General features: G+C 43.2%; 2 protein-coding genes across 3 annotated transcripts in view; one reads left to right on the top strand and one right to left on the bottom strand.

The window, feature by feature from the left end:
- Adamtsl1 (ADAMTS like 1) overlaps positions 1 to 14381 on the top strand; it is a 303353-nt gene extending 288972 nt beyond the window's left edge. Inside the window, exons 30-32 of the mRNA XM_033757645.1 lie at positions 11540 to 11649; positions 12185 to 12405; positions 13537 to 14381. Coding sequence (XP_033613536.1) covers positions 11540 to 11649; positions 12185 to 12405; positions 13537 to 13643 — 438 coding nt within the window. The 3' untranslated portion in view covers positions 13644 to 14381. The remainder of the gene's footprint in view (positions 1 to 11539; positions 11650 to 12184; positions 12406 to 13536) is intronic.
- Positions 14382 to 14944: 563 nt separating this feature from the next.
- The window catches only part of Saxo1 (stabilizer of axonemal microtubules 1), a 70262-nt gene continuing 62121 nt past the window's right edge, over positions 14945 to 23085 (bottom strand). For both annotated transcript variants that reach the window (XM_010630919.3, XM_010630920.3), the window contains 5 exons: positions 22552 to 22627; positions 19093 to 19338; positions 16599 to 16735; positions 16359 to 16464; positions 14945 to 15012 (listed from right to left, as the gene is read on the bottom strand). The gene's annotated coding sequence lies outside the window, so the exon portion shown is untranslated. The remainder of the gene's footprint in view (positions 15013 to 16358; positions 16465 to 16598; positions 16736 to 19092; positions 19339 to 22551; positions 22628 to 23085) is intronic.

Below are 23085 nucleotides of genomic sequence, written 5' to 3'. Positions count from 1 at the left end.
TAGCAGCACGTGGTCAGACGTGTGGGTGTTGTGGTGGCAGGAGCTATGTGCCCTTCTCTGCTGCTACTGTGGTAGTGCCTGCCTAGCCACAGGACCTCACTAGACTAAGATGCACTCTGTATCCTCTAGAAATGTGTGTTCAGCCCTAGCATGAGTCCACGTGCAGCTGGCCATTGCTATAATTTCGGTGGGCCAGTTCCCTGATCTCCAGGCTCTTAGGGGTGATGCCCTCCATTCCTCTCCATGTCACAACACCCATTCCCTACAATACAGCAACCAGCAGGCTTAGGTCACAGTCACTCTCACAGCCACCCCACCAGAGCAGTGCAAACTCAGATCATAACTCCAGCAACTACACCGTGGACATTCACTAGGAAATGATCTGAGATCTTCGTCCAAAGTAAGGCTATTGTGCAGATTTCTAGTTACTTATATAAGGGAACTTGCAAGCCTGTAAAACTTTCCAGTAGCTAGGATTGCCAGCATCTGCACTGACAAGAGTTTCCTAGAACTCTCGCTTTCCCCTTGCAAAGGGGAGACCCCTTCAGCCAGCTGTGGAGTTGGAGTGGTGCATACCAGGGCAATTTGCTTCCTTACTAGGCTCCAGTCTGGCTGTTGCTTATGTGCAGTGTTTCTCCATGCTTACTCATCTCACCCTGTGCTTTTGATTCTTCTTCATGGTGGAGGAAACAGATGCTCTGCATCTCTATTTAACCTTCTTGCCTTCTTAGAAATATTTTTATGCATGAGTGGCAGGACCAAATGTTATTCTGTCAGCAGCCTGGTGACTAAATTAGAAAAGTGCTCTAGGTGAGAAATTGTGGTTATCAGAATAAATACTGAGCAATGGAAATGAAGGACAGAGATGAGAGAGTGGGAAAAATCCAAGGTGATTCTCTGAGATTCTGGTTGAACAATAAAGAACTACAGTACTAGGTAGAATAAAGAGAGTGGATGAGTCTGATAAACTGTGCTGGACATTTTTAGCCTGTGATGTTTTCTAAAATAGGGGATCAAGTGGAGATTTTCAGCAGCTAAATACAGAGATCCAGAACTTAAAATATAGACATCTTAGCCATTGTCAATTTGCAAGTCATGGATGGCATCACCCTGGAGGAGGAAAAGTATGACAGGAAGAAACAGCACAAAGCATAACCCTAGGAAACCCTGGGAATTGTAGGAGAGAAATAGAGAAAAAGACAACCTAATGTATAGGAAAAAAGCTTAGAAAGTAAATTCATAGATGAGGAGCTTTTTCCCTAAGAAAGGAAGGGTCAATATCAAAACTCAGCAAAGAACAAATAAAATGCAAAGCAAGTACAGACAGCACTTCCTGGACCTTGCCTGACAGGCCGGCATTGGTGACCTGCAAAGGGTGATGTCAACGTGTCTGTGGGCACTGAAGTCGACCCAGCAGTGACAAGGTACAAATTGGAGAGGAGGAGCTGTCCCCTGCAAGGGACGCAAGGGACATGTCACACCTTTAAGCATTCTCCGTTGTTGAAGAGCATCAGTAAATGAAATCTAGAAAACTCCAATCCTTGTTTCTCCATAGAAACATCAAACACTGCCCAAAAGGTGGCAGAACCAAACAGGAACTCTGAAAAATGTCTATGAAAACCAAGTGAACACCAAACTGGGGGGCAGAGGAGCAGCTTCATTCACAACGGGAGGAGACTTCATGGCATTTGTACTCACCTGTACCCTCCTCCGGGCAGTAAGGTCTTTCAGTGAGGGTGATGGGTGGCGCACTACTCCTGAAAGTTGTAAGGGAACTACAGACCCCTGCTGGAGGTGAGACATTAAGGGTGCAAACAATAGGCTGTCTAGGAGCCAAGACTGAGACTGATACACATGGCTGCTTCTGAGTGTCTTGTGTCAGGGAACTGTGACCGCCTCATGAACACCTCAACCAACCAGAAGCTTTCACCTCAGGCTCAGAGATGCAGAACTGCCCACCACAGAGGTAGTCTCCAGAAACCGAGGGCTTTCTGTATTTTCAAAATTCCCAAACAAAACACCCAGAAAAACATAGCCACTTAAAGGAAGAAAAGTGACATAAAACATTCCTGAAGAAACACAGCATTGGCCATACCTACCTAAAAACTTTAAAACAACTGTCTTTTAAGCCAGATATGGTGGTTCATGCATATAATCCTAGCACTTGAGAAGCTGAGGCAGGAGGATCACCACAAGTTTTGAGGCCAGCCGGAACTGCACAGTAAGGCCCTGTCTCAAAATAAATAAATACATAAATAAAACAAATGTCTTAAATCAGCATTCAAAACTATCAATAGAGATAAATTATAACAAGGAACTAATAAACTTTGGGGCTAAAAATATAGTAAATGTAAAACTTCAGATGTAGATTTAGCAGGCAGAAGAAAGTGTCCAATTTGAAGCCAGGAAAATTTATAAATTTATATCATTAAGATGAAAACGAACAGATTCTACGGGACCTTTCAGATACTTTCAAGTGAACCAGTGTACACATTGTGGAAATTACAGAAGAGAGAGAAAAAGGGTTAAGGGATTATTTGAAAAAATGGCCCAAAACTCCCCAAATGTGATGAAAGATGAATATACAAATACAAGCTCACTCTCTCTAATTAGGATACACCCAAAAAGAGTTACTTCAAGACACATTAAAATCAAACTGTCTTACAAAATGAATCTTTAGGTAACCCACTTTCTGGCCCCCCTTCTGTCTCTATTTAACAGAAGATTTCTTTTCCTCAGTAAATTCTATTGACTATTAAAAAAAAGAAGAAGAAGAAATCCTGAAAGTATCAAAAGAGAAGAAAAAAGAAGAAATCCTGAAAGTATCAAAAGAGAAGAAGCAACTCACCATGTACAAGGGATCCTCAATAATATTAACAACTTGATGTCTTAGCAGAAACCTACAGGACACAAGGCAGCGAAATTATACTTAAAGTGCTGGGGGAGAAAAAGAAACCATCAAATAAAAATTCAACATCCAGTGATCAAAAAATGTTACAAACATTTAAACAATATTTTGTAAGATTAATAAGCACTAATAATAAAAGGAAAATTTTGAATGAAAGAGTAAAGAACTAAAATGGAAACTAAAAAATAGACCTATGAGAAAAACCTAATGAGGAGTTAATGCAAAAAATACTGTAATTTGGCTAGTTGCTATTCCTTTAATTTTATATTTGAACAAATATTTATATGGATATGCTTGCTGAATACTTATTATATAAATTTTAAAAACCAATTTTGAGATACCCGTATTCACATACAAGAATTTAATATCCAGCAAAACCACTCCTTCAAAATGAAGAAGAATTTAAGATAGTCTGAGATAAAACCAAAGGAGTTTATTGCCACTGTATCTGCTATAAGAAACATTAAAGATCTTCCTTCTTGTTGAAATGAGAGATTATAAATGATAGGTTATCTTTTATGATTGAATACTATTCCATGTTTATATACAGCATTTTTTACATACTAATCTGCTGAATGGCATTCTGGATTGATTCTGTATCCTAACAGTTGTAAACAGGAAGATTCTCCATTAAGTAAATCACAGTGAGTAGACTAGTGACTCCTAGTAGGTGGAAAGATGAGAGGGAGGTTGAGTAACAGGTACCAAAATAATCCCATAGAAGGAACAAAATCTGGTGTTTCATAACATGTGAGGTGACTGGTCCACAGTAACCTGCTATATATTTTGTAATTAAATAGAAGAGCTAGAAGCCTTCAAACATGAAGGAAACATTGCCCTAACTTGACTGGGATACATTGTGTACATGTATTAATACATCATACTATAACCCAGAACTATGTACAATTATTTTCTTAACCAAAAACTGTTTTTGCAGGGAGCCCTGGTACTAACACATAGATCCTCTGCACCCCTCATTCTCCCATACTCCAGGAGAATCATTGGCACCATTTCCCTCTGTCTGAGAGCACCTTTAATATCCAGTAACCAATTTCTCAGTACTTTACTGGGCTTTGTTCTTTATTGCTTTAAATATTAGCGATATGTTTCAGAAACTTTTAAAAATTGTTTTTAAAAAATCTTTGAGATGGAAAGGTTGACTACCTTAATTTAATCATTACACATTGTATATAGGTATCAAATTATCACACTGTATCCCATAAATATGTAGAGTTAAAATGACTAATAAATGAAAGAAGGAAAAACAAACATTCACAATTATGAGGAAATTAAAATACTCAGTGGGTCTAAAAAAAAACATAAGGGAAAATATACCTTGAGACAAGTAAAAACCAACACAAAACACAAAACTGTATGGGATACAGAGAAAGGAATGTTAAGAAGAAATTTTATAGCTGTAAATGCTTACATTTTTTAAAAAAAAAGATCACAAATCAACTACCTAACTTGATAGTTTACACCTTACGTATAAAAGAAAGAAAGGGTAAAATCTAAATTTAAGATAACAAAAGGAAGGAAATAATAGAATGAAATATAAATAAAACAGAGACCAGAAAAATGATGTTTCACAGAATCCTGGTTGCACAAGAAATGATTCCAAGAATCAACAGATGGAATCAGGTCAGATGTTCTACACAGCAAAAGTAATAACCAACAGAGTGAAAAAGAAAACCTACAAATTGGGGAAAATATTTGCCAACTATTCTTCAATCAGAGGACACATATCTGAAATATATAAAGAACTAAATAAAATCAGACACCCCTCCCAAACAAAAGACCCAATCAAAAAAATGGGCAAGCAACCACCACCTGCCTCACAAGCACGAGGACCCAAGTTCAATCCCTGGTACAAAAAAAAGACACTTCACAGAAGTGCAGATGGCCAGTAATTACATGAAGAAATGTTAATCATCACTGGCCATTAGTGAATGAAACATTTAAGATTCCATCTTACCACAGAAAGAAGGGACATCATCAAAATATCAAACAACAAATGCTAGAGAAATTGAGAGGGTAAAGGAACGCTTCTTCTACATGGTCGGTGGGGATGTAAACTAGTACATACAACACTACGGAAATCAACGTGGAGATACCTCTGAACCTGAAACTAGAAATTCCATTTGACCCAGCTATTGTCCTTCTAGGTATCTTCCTAAAAGAGTTAAAGACATATTACAGTGATATAGCAGTGATATGTGTATAGCAGCAAAACTCGTAACAGCTCAATCTTGGAAACAACCTGTCATAAACAGATGAAAGGATAGAGAAAATGTGGTATTTACATGAATGGAGTACTACTCTGCCAGAAAGAAAGACAAATTTGAGTCAGTTTGTAGAAAGATGGATACATCTTGAGCCATAATATTAAGGGATATAAATCAGACACATGAGCTTAAATAGCACATGATTTCTCTCATATGAGAAACCCAAATTAAAAATAAAAAAAGAAAACGGGCTGGGGATTTAGCTCAGTGGTTCTGCCACCAGGACCCGAATTCAATCCCCAGTACCAAATAAATAAATAAAGTAGCAAAATTGATCTTTCTTAAAAGGAAAGGGACCAAGAGATGGAGGGAAGAGGGTGAGAGAGGAGGAAAAGGGGATGCAAAAGGAATTGAGATGTGTCATGCACATGTACCAGCTCCATACAAGCAGTTCTAATAACAAAGGTTCTTCAGAAGATCAGTAAATATGCAAACAACTACACTGACAAGGCAGAAAACACTAAGATTTCTACAATCACAAGTGAAAGTGGGAACACTACTATCAAATTTTTTTAAATAATAAAGAGCTTATAAGATGGTACTGTGAACAGCTGTACACCAACAAACTGGATAACTGAGACAAAATGGTCAAATTCTTAGAAACATACAACTTACCAGTCATAAAGAAATAACTAATAAGGAGATACACTCAATGATCGGAAACCTCCTCCCCCAAAAAACATTAGGTGAGATGGTCTTACTCATAAATTATACAAAACATTTAAGGAATTTATAGCAGTCCTTCTCAAAATCTGCCTGAAAATTACATGCTCTAACTTATTCTGTGAAGCCAGTATTATTTTCGTGATACCAAATCCAGTACAAGAAAACTATATTTAAATATCTTTTATAAATATTAATGCATAAATCCTTAACCAAATAATAGTAAACTAGTTTTAGAAGCATATCAAATGATTATACATCATGAATAAGTGGAATCTGCTCATAAAGATAGCTAAACACATAAAAATCAACTAAATACAACACATTAGCATGAAGGAAAAAAATCACACAATCATCTGAAAAATCATTGAAAAAATTCATTCTCCTTTCTTGATTAAAAATAATACTTTAAACTTGGAATAGAAGTTACTTCAAAATGATAAAGACCATGTATGAAAAATGCACAGCTAGTGTTACCCTCAATGGTAAAGATGGCTTTTCCCCTAATGTCAGGAACAAGACAGGGATGTACACATTTACCATTTCTACTTAACATAATGTTGGAGAAAAGAAAAAGTATCCAATTTAGAAAGGAAATAAAATTGTCTCTGTTCATAGAGGGCATGATCTCATATGTAAAAACTAAATTTCCAATGAAAACAACTGGTAAATACATAAATGTAATAAATAGTAACATACAAAATTAACACCAAAAAATGCATTTCTGTACATTAACAATGAACAATTCCACAGAACTAGAAAAAGAATCCAAGAATTCATTTGGAACCATAAGAGACCTAGAATACCCAAAGCCATTCTAGGCAACAGAGACATGGTAGCGGGTATAACAGTTCCCAATTTGAAACTATACTACAAAGCCACTGTGATTAAAAGAAAAAAAAACAGCATGGTACTGGCAAAGAAACAGATCCGAGGATCAGTGGAATAGATTGGAAGAAACAAAAACAAACCCAGATGTACTCAGCTATGTCATCTTTGATAAAGGAGCTGACCATCCTCAGTGGAGGAAAGATAGCCCCTTTAATAAATGGTGTTGGAAAAACTGGATCTCAACCCGCCACAGATTAAAACTGGACCCTTATCTTTCACCATGCACTAAATTAAAATCCAAGTGGATGAAAGATCTAAATATTAAAACAGAAACACTAAATTTGCAGGAAGGTATGTTAGGCAGAAGTCTTGAAGACATTGGCATAGGAAAAGACTTTATGAACAAATCCTCAGTAGCATGGGAACTAGCAGAAAGAATCAATAACTGGGATCTCATCTTATTAAAAAGCTTCTGCACTGCAAAAGAAACCATCAACAGAACTAAGAGACAACCTACAATGTGGGAAAAAAATTTTACTAGCTGCTCCTCAGACAAAGGACTATTATCTAGAATATATAAAGAACTCAAAACAATCAGCCCCCCAAATATAAAGACCCAATTCAAAATGGGCATCTGAAATGAACAGACATTTCTCAAAGAAGTAAAAGCAGCAAGTATATGAAAAAATGTTCCACATCACTGTTCATTCAAGAGATTCAGATGAAAACAACACTGAGATTCCACTTCATCCCACAAAGAATGGCTGCTATCAAGAAATCACACAATAACAAATGTTGGTGGAGTTGTGGGGAGAAAGGAACCCTTCTCCATTGTTGGTGGGATTGCAGACTGCTGCAACCACTAGGGAAATCAATATGGAGATACCTCAAAGAGCTGGGACTAGAGGTTCTATTTGACCCAGCCATCCCTCTGCTGGGTATCCTTCCAAAAGAATTAAAAGAATCATATCATAGTAATATATGAGCACCTATGTTTATAGCGGCACAGTTTGTAATAGCTAAAACTTGGAAGCAGCCCATTTGCTCATCAGTTGGAAACTGGATAAGAAGATGTGGTTTTTCTATAAATGGAGTAATACTCAGGTATAAAGAATGAGAAATTAGATCCATTCAGAAAAATGGTTAAGAAGATGTGGTTTTTCTATAAATGGAGTAATACTCAGGTATAAAGAATGAGAAATTAGATCCATTCATAGAAAAATGGATACATATTGAGGATATACTCCTAAGTGAAATAAATAAGTCACACGTGTAAATACTGAATAGTTTCTCTGGTGTGAATAAATAGTACATAAGGTCCTAATGAGATAACTGACATTGTGAAATGGGAAGAAAAGGGCTAAAGGTGTAGGGAAAGTGGGAAGGGTAGGGGAAAGGGAATAAGGGAAAAGAAAAAAATATGAGAAAATGAAAAGATGGAAATAAAGTGTTTGTAAATGGGGAGGAGAAGAGGGGGTGAAGGGAGGGCACAGACAAGGGGAAAAAGTGAGAACCAAGACCTGTCATGTAAAGGTACAAGCCCCCAATAATGAATGTAACTGTACTGTGTACCTAAAATGTACCAATAAACTCAATTTAAAAAAATAATCAATTGAAAAAGAATGTTAGGAAAATACATCTTTAGAAAAGAACATCTTTACACTAGCATCAGAAAGAAAAAATCAAGTTGGTAAAATATCCATGCAATGGAAACTATAAAATAGTGCTGAAAGAAATGTAAAATGACACAAATTGAAAGAACACTCCATTTGCCTAGAAGAATTATTAAGATGTAACTACTGTCTAATGTGATCTATATACTAATGAAATCCATAATAAAACTCCCAGTGATACTTTGTATAAATAGAAAAATCCACCCTAAAATTTTAGGTGGGGGATGGGTTGAGATAAGTTTTCACTATGTAGTGCAGACCAGCCTCAATGTAAATGGTCTCAATTTACCAGTCAAAAAAACAGACTGGCAGAATGGATCAAGAAGCAAGATCCAACGATATGCTGCATATATGAAACACATTTAATTCAAAAAAATTCATAAGCTGAAAGTCAAAGGATGGAAAACAATACTCCAGATGGAAAATAATACTCCATGTGACAAAAGCCTGGAAAAAAGCAAGAGTAGCTATTCTATTTGCAGACAAAGTGAATTTCAAGCCAACACTGATTAGGAAAGACAAAGGTCACTGCTACATCCTTGGAAAGGAAAAAACCAAGAGGAAAAGATACCACATAAACACAAATACTAGCACATTTAACTACATAAAATATTAACAGACATGAAAAGGGACAAAACTGTAGCATCCCACTTATGGGGCATTTAATAGTCAAATTCATAGTAATGGTTGAGAGAAATAGGAAGTTACTCTTTAGTGGGTATAGTGTTTCAATTTGGGATGATGAAAAAGTTTTGGAGATGAATACTGATGTTGGCTATACAACAATATGAATGATACTTAATGCTAGTAAATCATGCACTTAAAAATTGTACATCTGAATGGTCATCAGGTAAGGGAAAAAATTTATGACAACACGGAGCAATCTTTTTTAAATCAAAACAAAATAAAATTGGGGTTAATTAAAATACATCAAACTTTAGATCTTCATCAGAAGGCAGCATTTGAGTGAATAAAAAATGAAACTTACAGAATGGAAGAAAGCACTCAAAAACTTATAACCGAAATCAGAGAGTGGGCTGCTTATGTTTAAAATACATATATAAGAATCTTGAAAAAGTCATGAGATATAGGTGACAATAGAAAAGTGGTGAAAATGATTGAAAAGGCACTTCACTAAAATGAGAAATAATGCAATAGATATTAACCTTCCTCAGTAACAAGGGATATGTACTTTGAACAAAAACTGTTCTCAATATATTCACTAGAATGCCTGAGATTTAACAAGTATATAACAATTCCAGGATTTTCCAAAAATTTCAGCCACGTGGAAATTACATACACCACTGACAGGAAAAGAAATTGGCAAAAGCCCTTTGGAAACCTGTTTGACAGTAATCTCTTAAATTTAAAAATATCCATACTCATTTCTACACCTATGTAGTAGAATCAAAAAATACAGAAATGTTTTAATTGTCTGAATTCATTACAATAAAAGACACACCGGTGTTGATCTCCCTCAGAATCCTTCTCCTCACTTTGAACACACTTACCCTGTCACTCTCGCTGCTGTCTGACAGTTCCAGACAGCCCGTGTTGTGTCTTCCAGTGCACTGTTGTGGCTGTCTCAATGTTCTGAATTGATCCAAAATGTTTTCCTGTCGTGTCATCTTGACTGTGGAGGAGAAGCAGAAGTCACATCGAGCCGGATCCAGGGAGGTGGTGAGGACGCACAGTCATACTTGTACAAGCCTGCTTTTCCACCAAATGGCCCTCTGCACCGGCATTCGCCATATTTTCTGACACCTTAGACGTAAAAGTAGACTTGTAGAACTGCCTCAGAAAGTAACAAAAACAATGGGATATGTGTGTTCAAAGCCAGAGGGAATATTTTCAGGGCATTTAATGACAGTGTCTTTTACTATAATTTTCAAATTATGATGTTCATCATACGTTATCACAATACATATAGCTATACCCAATATGTGCCACAAAAGACTTACAGAAATGTTGTCTTAAGTATTATGTCAATACTAATTATAGAAACTATAAAGAGGGCCGGGATTTAGCTCAGTGGCACCGTGCCTGCCTTGCAAGTGCAAGGTCCTGAGTTCAATCCTTGGTACCAAAAAAACACAATCATTTATTAAATGTAGATGAAATTTTAAATTATGGTATATTCATAAAGTGCTCCACATCAATGAAAATGAACAAACCTCAGTAACATGCCTAATGCACAGGGGAAAAAAGCCAGATATAAAAAACATGAGCCAGTGTTGATGGTGTATAACTATAATCCCACACTCAGGAGGCTGAGGCAGGAGGATCAAGAGCTCAATGCCAGTCTGAGCTACAAAGTGAGACCCTGACTAAAAAAAATAGACATAAAAGATAGTTCATGTAATTTCAAAAACTGGCATAACCTACACAATGGTGCAAGTTAAGTTCTGACAGCAGTCACATCCGGAGAGGAGGAAAGAATAATGGGAGTAGGTACAGTAGGGTTTTTGAACTGCTGATAGCATTTTCCTTCTTTGCCTGTGTATAAGACTTAATTTGTCAGACCTGGAAAAAACAAAACTGTAAGTGTCAGGATTGACAGATCACTGAACCGAGTGCAGGTGACTTCTGCATTTTACAGGTAAATGAGGCCTTACTGGAATTGGGTCTGGCTCTGCTAACTCTGAGAACTGCTAAAGCTAACGAGCACATGGCAGGAGAATACAGGGAGCACCGCACACACCTAAGCCTGCTTTTGTTCAGCGACCCTAGGTTTGACCTAGCAGAAATGAGGCCAAAGAAAGGAAAGAAATGCTGGACGTGGCTACTTGGATAAACTTGGCAAGATCATAATAAACCCGACGATCCTCACTCTGCAGTGGGGGAAGTGACTTGTTTTGATGTCTGCAGCTCTAAAGCTCACCAGCACGTTCTTAGCACACAATGCCAAGACAGCTTTCACACGGCTCATTTGGAAGGGGCCAACTTTCTCTAACAGATTTTGCTCTTTCCTCAGCCATTTGTTAGCGTAGCGCCCACAGGAAAGCTGTGGCGGAAAGAGAACACGCCAATGAGTGTCTTCAGGGGGCTGGGAGACGGGAAGCCATCCGAGGGCATCGGCAGGATCAGAGTCCTGCAGAGGGGCCTGGTCTCACATGGCTGACCCCGCAGCCTCCACCCGGCTGGGCTAACTGGAGGGCTGTCCCTTTTTCTGCCTACAGTGCAGCGGGCCTTGTGTAGGGCCACACCTGGCCATGCAGCACAGACAGGTCTTCTGCCAGACCCGGGATGGCATCGCCTTACCATCAGAGCAGTGCAGTGCCCTCCCCAGGTAAGAGAAAGTCCTGGGCCTCCTTCCTGGGCCACGGAGCTGTGTGGTGTCAGAATGTTACCCTGCCAGCCTCCACAGCCTCAGGGTTCAGACGCCCTACAGCTCCAGACCCCTCCGGAGACAGGCTGCCCAGCGAGGCCTCGTGCTGGGCTCTGCTGGTGGGGACGAAGCAGTCGGGCGTCAGTTTCCTGGTGGGGGCAGGCACCACAGGAAATCCGCGCCAGCCCCAAGAGGGCAGGAGGAAAGGCCCACTGTCCCTGGGGCCCCACCGGCTCCTCAGGCTGGACGACCTGGCCCTGCCCAGCCCCGCCCAGGGGAGCTCATCACCCCGTCAGGACCCAGTCCCAGAGATGGCTGCCAGTCTCCACCTGAGTGCAGCCGTTCTTGTGCCACAGAGACACAGGCCCGTCATGGAACAGATAAGAACCCCGTCTGCTGACACCCCGGGTTCCTGAGGAGTCGTCACTGCTCATTTCACACCTGTCCCAGGTCGGATGCCCGCAGCCCCTCACTTAACCCTATCCCTTCTCCGCAGGCCCGTGAGCTCTCAGAGCTGCTGGTCAGAAACCTGCAGTGTTCACTGGAGGGTCAGCCTGTGGACCCTCTGCACGGCGACCTGCGGGAACTACGGCTTCCAGTCACGGCGGGTGGAGTGTGTGCTCACCCACACCAACAAGGCTGTGTCCGACCACCTGTGCTCCTGGGGTGCCCGGCCTGCCAACTGGCAGCGCTGCAACATCACCCCGTGTGAAAACAGTACGTTCCAGCCCCAAAGGACATTCTGCAAATTCCCCACAGGGCACCGGGTGCGGCGGGAAGTCCCCAGGTCTGAGCCCCAAAGCAGGCCACTGTATGAGGCTCCCCAAGGAGTGTGAGCTGGGGTGAGTGGAACCTGGCATTGGGTGCACGGGTGTGCACAAAGACGTGTGTCTGCGTGCCCAGCTGCGAAAGGTGGCAGGGTGTCCCCACAGGCCAGAGCCGGGTGCTGACCGGAACTGGCCTCCAGCTATCGTGCAGTCTGGCTGCTCCTAGAGACAGCTCAACAGCGGCTCTCAGGCCAGGCTACTAAAGAGAGAGCACTGCTCGCACTGACGGGCAGAGTGCATCCTCCCAGCCAGCTCTGCCCTCACCGACCGAGGACCTGCTAATTCACCCTCCTCCCATGGAGAGAGCGGAAGCCCATGCCTCCTTCACTCCCTCCTCCCTCGGCTGGACACCAGCGCTGGTATCCAGGCTGGATGGCGATCTCGTTTTTCTTTCTCTGAACCCAGAGCACAAGGTAGAAGTGTTTCCCCACAAGGAAAACATCTTGAGAAAAGAATAAGAAATTTAAAAAGTAAACATAGGAGCACAGTCTTCCCCAAGGCGCTCAATGTTTGCCGGCGGGCACAGGGCCCCCGCTCCTGACCCTGAGGAGAGTGGTCTCCTACCCTGGTGCCACACTGACCCGCACTCACCACAGGCCCCGCCTCAGGAGCACACCAGTGTGCGTCAGAACTGAACTGGAACTCCACATTCGAAGCCTGGTGGGCAGGAGTAGAAAGGCTTAGGAGGAGCACAGAAGAAAACCAAGCCTAACTGAGAGGGGAGGCCGAGGCCTTGAGGGCGGGGACCTCTAACTAGGCTCTGGCTGGCACCTGTCTCACTGGGGAATTCAGAAGTCGGGCCTCCTGGGAGCCACCTAAGGAAGAGAGTCACCGGCATACCGAAGGCCAGGGTGCAGGGCTGGTCGGGAGGAGGGGACAGGCACCATGCGGAGGTTAAAGGCAGCGGGCAGCAGAGCAGTCCTTCGGCAGGACGGCTGCAGCCTGGGGCCGCCCTGCAGTTGGCACCCTGGGGGCAGCCAGTTCGGCCTCCGTCTCACATCCCTTTCCTTCCCCTCCCCAGGGGAGTGCAGGGACACCACCAGGTACTGCGAGAAGGTGAGACAGCTGCAGCTCTGCCAGCTCAGCCAGTTCCAGCTGCGCTGCTGTGGAACGTGCGGCCAAGTGTGACGAGGGCACGGCCGGCTCCGCCCTGCTCGGAACTTCCTCACTGCCTCTCTGCCCTGCCCACCCTCCTGAGTGCTCAGCCCCTCCTCTCCCCCAGGCGCTGGAGGACAGAGCCGGGGAGGACCAGGGCGGAGGCAGCAGCTCCCTAGCAGAGCCAGCTTCCTCCGACCCGGGCTCCGGAAGGGTGGGCCAGGACGAGGCAGCCCGGCTCCGGGGGCTGGGAGACACTGGTGCAAGGCTGGGCCGGACAGAAGCATGCTGCTAAGCACAGGAGGGCTGTTCCTCTGCCACTTCTGCTCTCGGGATGGCGAGGACAAGGGGTGCCACGCTGAGGCCGGACCGGCCCAGAACTCAGAATAGGCCTGAGGCACCCAGCAATGCAGGCAGGGACGAGAGGAAGGGCAGAGGGACTTCCAGACGGTGCAGGTGCGAATCTGGGTTCCGGGGAGCATCGGGTGTTTGGGGCTCTGCTGCCAGCCAGGGAGGAGACGTGCCTGCTCCTGGGAGAGGACGTCCCCACTGTCCACACTGAGGAAGCTTTCTGCCTGCCCTGCAGCAGGAGGTCGGCATCCAGCCGTGCAGTAAGGCTGACCCTGGCAGCTCCCCCTTACGTCAGGAGTCCCCAGCCCTGAACTAACTGCTGCTGCTGCCAGGGGCACCCTGCGCATGCACAGGCCAGACTTCCTCCCTCCGTGGCCTTTGCTGGGGCCTGGGGTCTGCTAGTCAAAGCCACTAACCTGTTTGCCAGAGACCACCTCTCAGTTTGGAGCTGCCGCTTCCTCCCACAGCTGGCTGGTGGGGCAGCAGGGTGGGACCTCAGCCACCACCCTCCTGGAGCACTGAGAGCTGCTGTCCAAGGAATTTATGCAGCAGGCGAGGGTGGGATGAGGAGGGGCCGAGCTGGAGCCAAGGGGAGTGCAAGATTCGTGGTCACTGCTCCAGGCTTCCCATCCCACCCCCACACGGAGAGAGGCTGCGGGCCTCACCGCGGTGGGACCGGTTTAGCTCCCGCAGGCAGAGCGGCACGCATGCACGCGGGCCTTGGCCAGACGCCCCTGGCTGCTGCAAGGCAGCAGGCCAAGCACACACTGGGGCTGCGAGGCTCGTCCGGTGGACAGCAGCTGCGCACAAGGACTTTGACCTTGTCCCCCTGCGTGGTCCCAGGGTAGTAGGGGCGGCCAGAGTCACCCACCCCGGGACAGGCCACCCTCACATGCACACTCATGACACGCCACTCACCCACGGCCACGGCTGCCTTTTCCATCCAGCCTAGACGGAAACTTCGGGAGGAAAATAGTACCCATCTGCCTCTTCTAGGTGAGCAATGGCTGATTAGGGAGGGTCTCTTTCTTCCTCACCACAAAAACAGGCTCTAAGAAATCATGTTACTAAAAATCAGTGTAATGTTTAAAATAAAAGAGAATGTTTTCTATGTATATCTTTTGTGAATATTTATTAGGATTTCTTGTATAAAAGTGCAATATTAATAATTGTACATTGCCATCTTGAAAAAATATTGGGGGATTTTTAATTAAGTTTCTGAAGCTGTGTTTCTGTAAACTCGGTGGTGATTATTCTGTTTTTCCTGTTTTTAATAGAAGCTGGTGTTTAACTCTGGATCCATTATTCACTGTGTATAGAACAGATTGTAAACGCTAATGTGGGGCAATAGGGTGGATTCATGTGTGATGTATATTACGCATAGTGTAATGAAGACAAATTCCATTCTACTAATATAGCTGATTAGCTCTACAGCTACTGAAAATCTGCAGTAAGTATTTACACTTCCTAAAAAGCAGCATCTCCCAGTCAGTCATGGGTTCCGAGCAAGCTCAGAGCCTGGGTTTGGGGTGGAAAAGCGTGTGCTCCTTGCATGAGATGAATGTACATTTAATGTTTGTTCTGTGAATTGTGACTCAGCAGCCCCACAGATTATCAGGGCTGCTGGATAATGTGGAAGGAGGCACTTCCTCCTCTAAACACGAAACTGTTATTTATATTTTTGTACAGATAATACAGCTTATTTATTTAAATCTCGTTGTCTGAGTCTCTGTTAAGTTCAGCCTCCTCATCAAGCTTTGTACAGGGCTGAGAAAAGTTCCTGTCGGTTAGAGGGTTCCCAGCCAGCTGTGTGGGTCTGGAAGACCTAGAAGAATTGAGGTTTGGGGCTCTGCATGGGAGGCTGAGGCCATACCTGGAAGGGCCAGCTAAGTGAACCCCAAAGAGATGCATTTGTGCGTGCGAATATGTGTAGGCTGAGCGCTGCCAACCATACGACCAGTCGTGTGGAGCCCTGTGCAGCAGGAAGCTGAGAGCCACAGGATCACCCGGAAAAAATCCAAGCAAGGATGGGACAGATGGATGGAGACCTGGCTACGGGAGTGCTCTCCTTCGGGGTCAGGCTCACTGCCAGTAAGGACGGCAGATGAAAAGAAACGCTGCAGCATGATGCAAGTGTGGATCCGAATACAGGCTAACGTTGCAGACCACACCGCCCTCTCCAGTCCGTCTGCACGCGACCACCTCCCACACACCATTCCCCGCCGCTTTGAGGTCAGAAGATGACGACAGTGGGACATTTTATGGAAGCTGTCGCTTTTTTGTCCTTCAATCAATTCTTTTGGATACTTTTGGTTTATAAGGTTCCTAGCCCCCTATTTTTAAAGCATTTTAATAAAAATTAGATACCATGGAAAGTGAAAAGATAAACAAAATTACCTTGTAGGGTTCTTCATCAACAGGTTGTAGTTGAAGGGCAGGCCATCCCCGGCCTGGTTCGTGTCCACACAGCAACTCAGGTGAGACAGTGCAGGGCACCCAGAGCCTGAAATCCAAAGCCAGCATGCCTTGCAGCCCACCATTGGGCAGTGTGATGTATGCACAAAAAACTCTTGGAATTCTAGTCATTTTCTATAAGTTTTAGGTTAAGGAAAAATCCAATATTAGAAATATACTCACCAGCAAACAGTGTCCTACAGCATCCCCACTGCACGAGGAAAAGCCAGAGACACCGCAGCCAAGTTCCAAGGGGGCTCAAATGGTGGGAAGAACTCAAGTAGAACCTGTGGCAGTTTTTCCAGCCAAAATCACAAACCCTGGCAGGAGGAAAAAGAGATTCCCACCAGTATACCACCAACCACAGTAAAGTCTGGAATCTTAACATGGGCCAGTGCTGGGCGGCAGCCCCTCGTGGTGCAGTTCCTGCTAACCCTCGTCAGCTTTCCAGGGCTCTAATGAGATGAACCAGAAATTCCACAGGACCCTGAAGACCAGGATGGTCAGCAGACTCCAAAACTCGTTCTTGCCTATATAAAAGTGGGACGGCTCACAGTGTAGGGCTGTTCTGAGGAAGAATTAGTTCGTGTGCTGACACATCACCAAAGCACTCATTGAACATTAATTGTTAGTTGTTATTATCATCCAAACTACCCTGAAAGACAGGGAGATGAAGGGGAGAGTGACCACAATTGTCACTATGTCATGTTATTTCCCATTGTCACCTTTGAAAGATTCCCCGTTTTCATTTTTGATTGAAAATAAAACCTGTGTGGAATGGTACTACACAGGAGCATAACACGACAGTTGCTAGTGGGCCGAAGTCTATGTTTTAGAAAAAAACAGATCAGTCCACATAACTAACTCAACTCATCGATATTCCAACAAACATCCAGAATACTTACCAGGATTAAAGTTACCATACGCTCTCAACTTACAGTGAGTCTCGATTCAGCATACCCAACTGTATACATAACTACCATCTCCTCCGAGTTACTATAAACATAGGAAATACACAAGTAAAATACAAGCGAAAATCAAGGCTGTCTCACTGGACAGGTGACCAAGTTTCTCACACACAACATGCTACTGTCCCCTCACTTCATCCTGCAAACAAACCCACAGGAAACACTCCAACTTTGCAAATGGTTTCAGCTAACAGGAGACAGGTGAGCTTCAATAATTATTTGTGGGGCTCTGAAAAGTAGTCAAAGCCACCCACAGTAAGGAAATGGAGTAAAGGACAGAGCTCATATAAAATAATCCAAAGAAAGCTAAGCTTTTAGTAAATAAACCCAAAGGTGGCTACACTAGGAAGTAACAAAAGCACAATGCCCTTGGCTTTGTCCCTCTCTTGCCCTGATTTGTTCAGTGAACCAGCTATAATTTAAAGGCTTCATGATTCACTCAGTATGCACCAAATGTCACAAACAGCCAATTAGGAAAACCTCAGTGCCACCACAAGCCTTGAAGTAAGCAGTAAGAACTGAATACAGTGAATTCTCCCAGTCTTCCAAGTTTAACTGTAAATCACTGCTCACCCACCGTCTTGTCCACTTAGAGATGCTTTATAGGCCAAACGTGTATCACGTTGTCAGAAACTCTTATCATCTGCCAAACCTCAGCTGCTTATTCATAGCACTCCTGGGTTTTCGACTGTTTTTTCACCTCCCCCTAAGCCAGGAGGCAGCTGTTGGTAATTAAGCCTTTGCTAGCAAGAACTGGGCTGTCACCTTACTTGTCAGCTGAAGGTTTACAAGCTCACTCGGATGGCTTCTGTGGAGCAGCTGGCCTCAATCACCCACGCATCGCTCCTGATAGCTAACAGTGTACACACATCACACGCCTCTGCTTTCAAGGGGCAAACTCCATCTTCACACATTCCTAGGCTGCTCCTAGAGATTCGGTTTATAGATGTGTAAACAGAAGTTAGGTGTGCAGTTTTATGTGTGTGAGGAGAAGGCGGACGGTGGGAAATGGTTCTCCAGCCGAACGTAAATAATATTTAAGCAGAATGCTTAGGGCCGAAGAGATTGCAGTCAGCATGCAGATCAGAAAGCAAGCCTGGGAAACCTGCCTCGTCCTCCAGAACCTCACGATGGCCGGGTTACCCCGGTACGAACCCCTGGCTGGTAACAAGCTGTGACAACTCGAAGCAGTGCGGTAAGGAGGCAAGCGGTAAGGACGCACGCGGTAAGGACGCACGTTACAGCGTCGGTTCTCCTCCCCTCCCCTCCATCCCACCATTGTTCTTAAAATAACAACGAAAGGGCCAAGAGGTGTCTTAGCTGAGGAGATGGTCACTTGTGGAGCTGTGTTCTGTGGCTGGAGACCAGTGTTTCATGCCGCCAGACACAGCGCAAGTCCAGCCCCACAGACTCCTGCTCTGTGTTTCTTCAGCCTGTGCAGGCCTTGCCCTGCTGCAGTGGGGACCCTGAAGGCCCCGTGGCCTGAATCGTCCCCTGCCTCGGCACTGGGTTCAGCTTCTCACACAGGTCCAGCTGGGCTGGGACAGCTTCTGTACTAGTGAGTCTTGCTCTCCCCCGCCCCGCCAGATGGGCCCCCGAGCCTCTCACCCTTCTTGACTTTGTTTCCCATCATCCACCTTTCCTTTCTCACCCAGACACGCTCATGCCGGGTCCCAGCATGGGCTCTGAGAACTCAGTGTGAGCCTTACCGTTGCCTTCAGGGAGCTCACGGCCCACTGGAGAGGCAGACACGGCCTGCAGCAATGACAGCACATCCTGCTCCCAGGGTGAAGTCCAGTTCTGGAAGACCTGCCCCAAATCAGAAGAGTATCTGGGAAAAATTTTTCTCTTCACTCTGTTGATCATTTCCTTTGTTGTGCAGTTATTTTTTTATGTAATCCATTTGCTAATTCTTGATATTATTTCCTGTGAATTGGAGTCCTATCAGGAAGTCCCTGCCGAGAAAATACAAATGACTTAAAAAAGCTGTTCGCAGAATGACAGAAAACTTCCCAGAGGGGAAGAATTTGACATTCAGATAACTGAGGCATATTCATATAACTGAGGCAGATAACTGAGCCCCAACTAGCTACAATCAAAAAAAATCTACACCTAGACATATAATAATCAAGATCCCAGAAACGCAACAGAAGAATAAAATACTACAAGCAGTGAGAGAAAAGAAACAAATCACATACAAAGGAAAGCCCATCAGAATCACAGCAGACTTTTCAACACAAACCCTTAGAGCAAGGAGAGCCTGGAATGAGATATTTCAAGTACTAAAAGAGAACAACCTCCAACCTGGACTGATGTATCCTACAAAACTCTCTTTCAAAATGGATGGGAAAATAAGATACTTCCACAACAAAGAACACCTTAGAAACTACATGACTACCAAACCAGCACTACAAGCAATTCTAAACAAGATCCTAGAAAAAGACAATGAAGGCAACAACACCATGAGACCCAACAGAGCAAATCAAATAGGCAAGGCAAGAAATTAAAAGGAAAAGGTGAAAAAGTAAAAAGAGTCAACAAAAGGCAAATAACACGTCAATAATAAGTCAGTACATATCAGTTATAATCATCAATGTCAATGGCCTCAACTCACCAATCAAGAGAAATAGACTAGCAAAATGGAATAAGAAGCAAAATCCAACAACATGTTGTATACAAGAAACACACCTAGAGCAAAAAGAAGCCCACAGACTGAAAGTGAAAGGATAGAAAACAATTCTCCATGTGACAGGAGCCCAGAAAAAAGCAGGGGTAGCAATCTTATTTGCAGACAAAGCAAATTTCAAACCAAAACTGATTCTAGTATTATTGATGTAGGATGGTACTGTATCATACCTCTCTGAATGTAAAATATCTTTATGATACATAGTAGGGACCGTGCTTTATCAGAGCTATATTTAATGATATTACTCTAGAATGTTCTCTTTCCAGATGATGATTAAGAGGCTAATAAAAAAAAATGGTGCCAGGTACCACAACAGCAACAGAACTTTGCTGTTTTCTGGATATTATTCTTTTCTTTGTTTTTTTGTTTGTTTGTTTGTTTAATGGAATGTGCTGAATGTTTATAATTTTGTTCAGATGACTACAGAACCTGGAGAAGCTGTTGCTGCTACTGATGCATAACATACTGCTATTATTGGTCTTTTTATATAAATATAAATACACACACACACACACATATATATATATATACAGATAGATAGATATATAGATATATATCTTGAATTTTTGGAAACTTTAACGGTGCTCTCAACTTTGGAAAAAGTTATCCCAATTTACTGTGTTGAGTTGGCATTGTACAGAAGTGGACAGCTATATTTGTCTAGAAATGTTAATTTTTTTATATTTTATTTTTTTTCCATTTGTACAGGGGTAACGCACTGTATTACATATGTAAGGTCATATCTACATGGGTTTGATTACAGAAACTAATAAAGTATTCTCTAAATAAGATAAATAAGAATAAGATAAGACTATAAGAGCAAGAAGCAATTTAAATATGTTCAGGGACCATTTTCATCTCCAGAATTAAGGATTATTTTAATGTTACATCATTGCCTTTTCTCTCTTACTTTCCTTTTTAGTTTTAGTTTTATTTTAGGATTCCCTATTTTTAATGTCCATACAGAGATTTCTTTAACTGAAATACTGAATAGTTTCTCTGGTGTGAAAAACTATAATAGTACACAGGATCCTAATGAGATAATTAATAATGTGAAATAGGAAGCAAAGGGCTAAAGGTGTAGGGAAAGTGGGAAGGGTGGGAGAAAGGTAATAAGGGAGAGAAAAAAATATGAGAAAAAAGGAAGTCCCTGCCAATCCTGTGGCTTCAAGTGTTTCCTCTAAATTATCTTTCCGTTGTGTCAATGTTTCAGTTGTTACATCTCTGATCTGTTTTCATCTGACTTGAGTACAGACTAAGAGATATGGATCTCCTTTCAATCCTCGGTACATGGATAACCAGTTTTTCTAGCACCACTTCTTAAAGAGGCTGTCTTCTCCCTAACATGTGCTTTTGTCCCCTTTCTCAAAAATAAGATGCCTGAACGTGCACAGGTTGCTTCTGTGTCTTCTGTTCTATACCATTGGTCTCCTTGTCTGTGTTTGGACCAGGATGCAATAGAAAGAATGGCTATCATTAAGAACATAAACAAATGCTGGTGAGGCTTCGGGAAAAGGGAACCCTTCTACACTGTTGCTGGGAACGTAAACTAGTACAACCAGTATGAAAATCAGTATGGCGATTCCTCAAAAAACAAATTCCATCTGACCCAGCTGTACCTCTCCAGGCTCTACTCCCAAGAGAGCTAAAGGCATGCGATCATGGAATACATGCACTCCCACATTGATAGCAGCGTAACTCACAGGGGCTAAGCTCTGAAAACGGTCTAGACGCCCACCAACAGATGAATGAATAAAGACAGCATGGTGTACACACACACACACACACACACACACACACCCGGACACCGGCCATCTACATAAAGACAGCATGGTGTACACACACACACACACACACACACACACACACACACCCGGACACCGGCCATCTACAAAGGAGCCCAGGATGAAGCTCCAGACACGGAAGGTGAAATGCTACATTGTTACTCTTACATGAGAAACTTAAAACATAAATAAATAAAAGAGTAATGAGAGATGGTAAGAATCAGACTTCTTAGGGGTGGGGAAGGGAGGCAGAAAGGTGGGGACGGGGATAAAGGAATTGAAAATGATCAAGATGTGCTACATACATGTACCAAGTCTTCAAAATGAATGTAAGCACTATGTACTGCTCACTAATGAAACTCACTACACAGTACTATGTATTTCTCACTAATAAAAATACTCACTAGTAAAAACAAACCCTTTATCCCTGAAGGGGGAACAGCAAGAGGAAGGGTTCTAGAAGATATAGGATATCATCCATCCTCCCTTCCCACAAACCATGGAGACAGCAGAAGTCCCCTGCCTCGGTGCAGACGCCACCTGCCGGTCACTCAGCATCTGACTCCCACCCCAGGCCTTCTTAATCTCAAAGGGTTCTAACTCCATCCTTCTACTCACTCAGACCCAGAACTCTGGCGTCTTCCCTGATTCACTCTTATCTTCACGCTACCTGCAATCACCGACGCCCCATGACCCACCTTTGAAACATAAGCAGAATGGGACGCTCTTCGTGACCTCCGTGGGAGGATCGCGGCCTCCTCCTGAGCGCGTTAACTGACAAGACAATAAAGAAGGGGACAAACAGCTCGCGTGACCGTGTGTGACAAAGCCACAAGATGAAAATACCTTTTTCTTCTGTAAATCCAAAGGGACTTTTTACTACAGTGAAGAAAATTCAGTCTAAAGTGATTAACTGTTTCAAACCAAGAGAATAAAATTTTCAAGATCCCTTCAAATAACCTTCAGCTCCTGAACGTAATAATTCCTCCATATATATTAACCCATAAGTAAATGAGTGTAAAGAAACCATATTGCGGGGCCTGGGATTTAGCTCAGTGGTTCCACCACCTGCCTTGCAAGTGCAAGGTCCCAAGTTCAATCTCTGGTACCAAAAAAAAAGAAACCATATTGCAAGTTCCTCAACATTTCAGTATACATGCACATACGTGTGTGTGTGAGTGTGTGTGCATGCGCGCGCATGCGTCCAGAGGGGTTACTGAATAGGCTGGGAC

This window comes from Fukomys damarensis, unplaced genomic scaffold (assembly GCF_012274545.1).
Source record: "Fukomys damarensis isolate Sample0158 unplaced genomic scaffold, DMR_v1.0_HiC HiC_scaffold_31, whole genome shotgun sequence".
NCBI lineage: Eukaryota > Metazoa > Chordata > Mammalia > Rodentia > Bathyergidae > Fukomys > Fukomys damarensis.
This window is presented reverse-complemented; position numbering and strand designations above follow the sequence as displayed.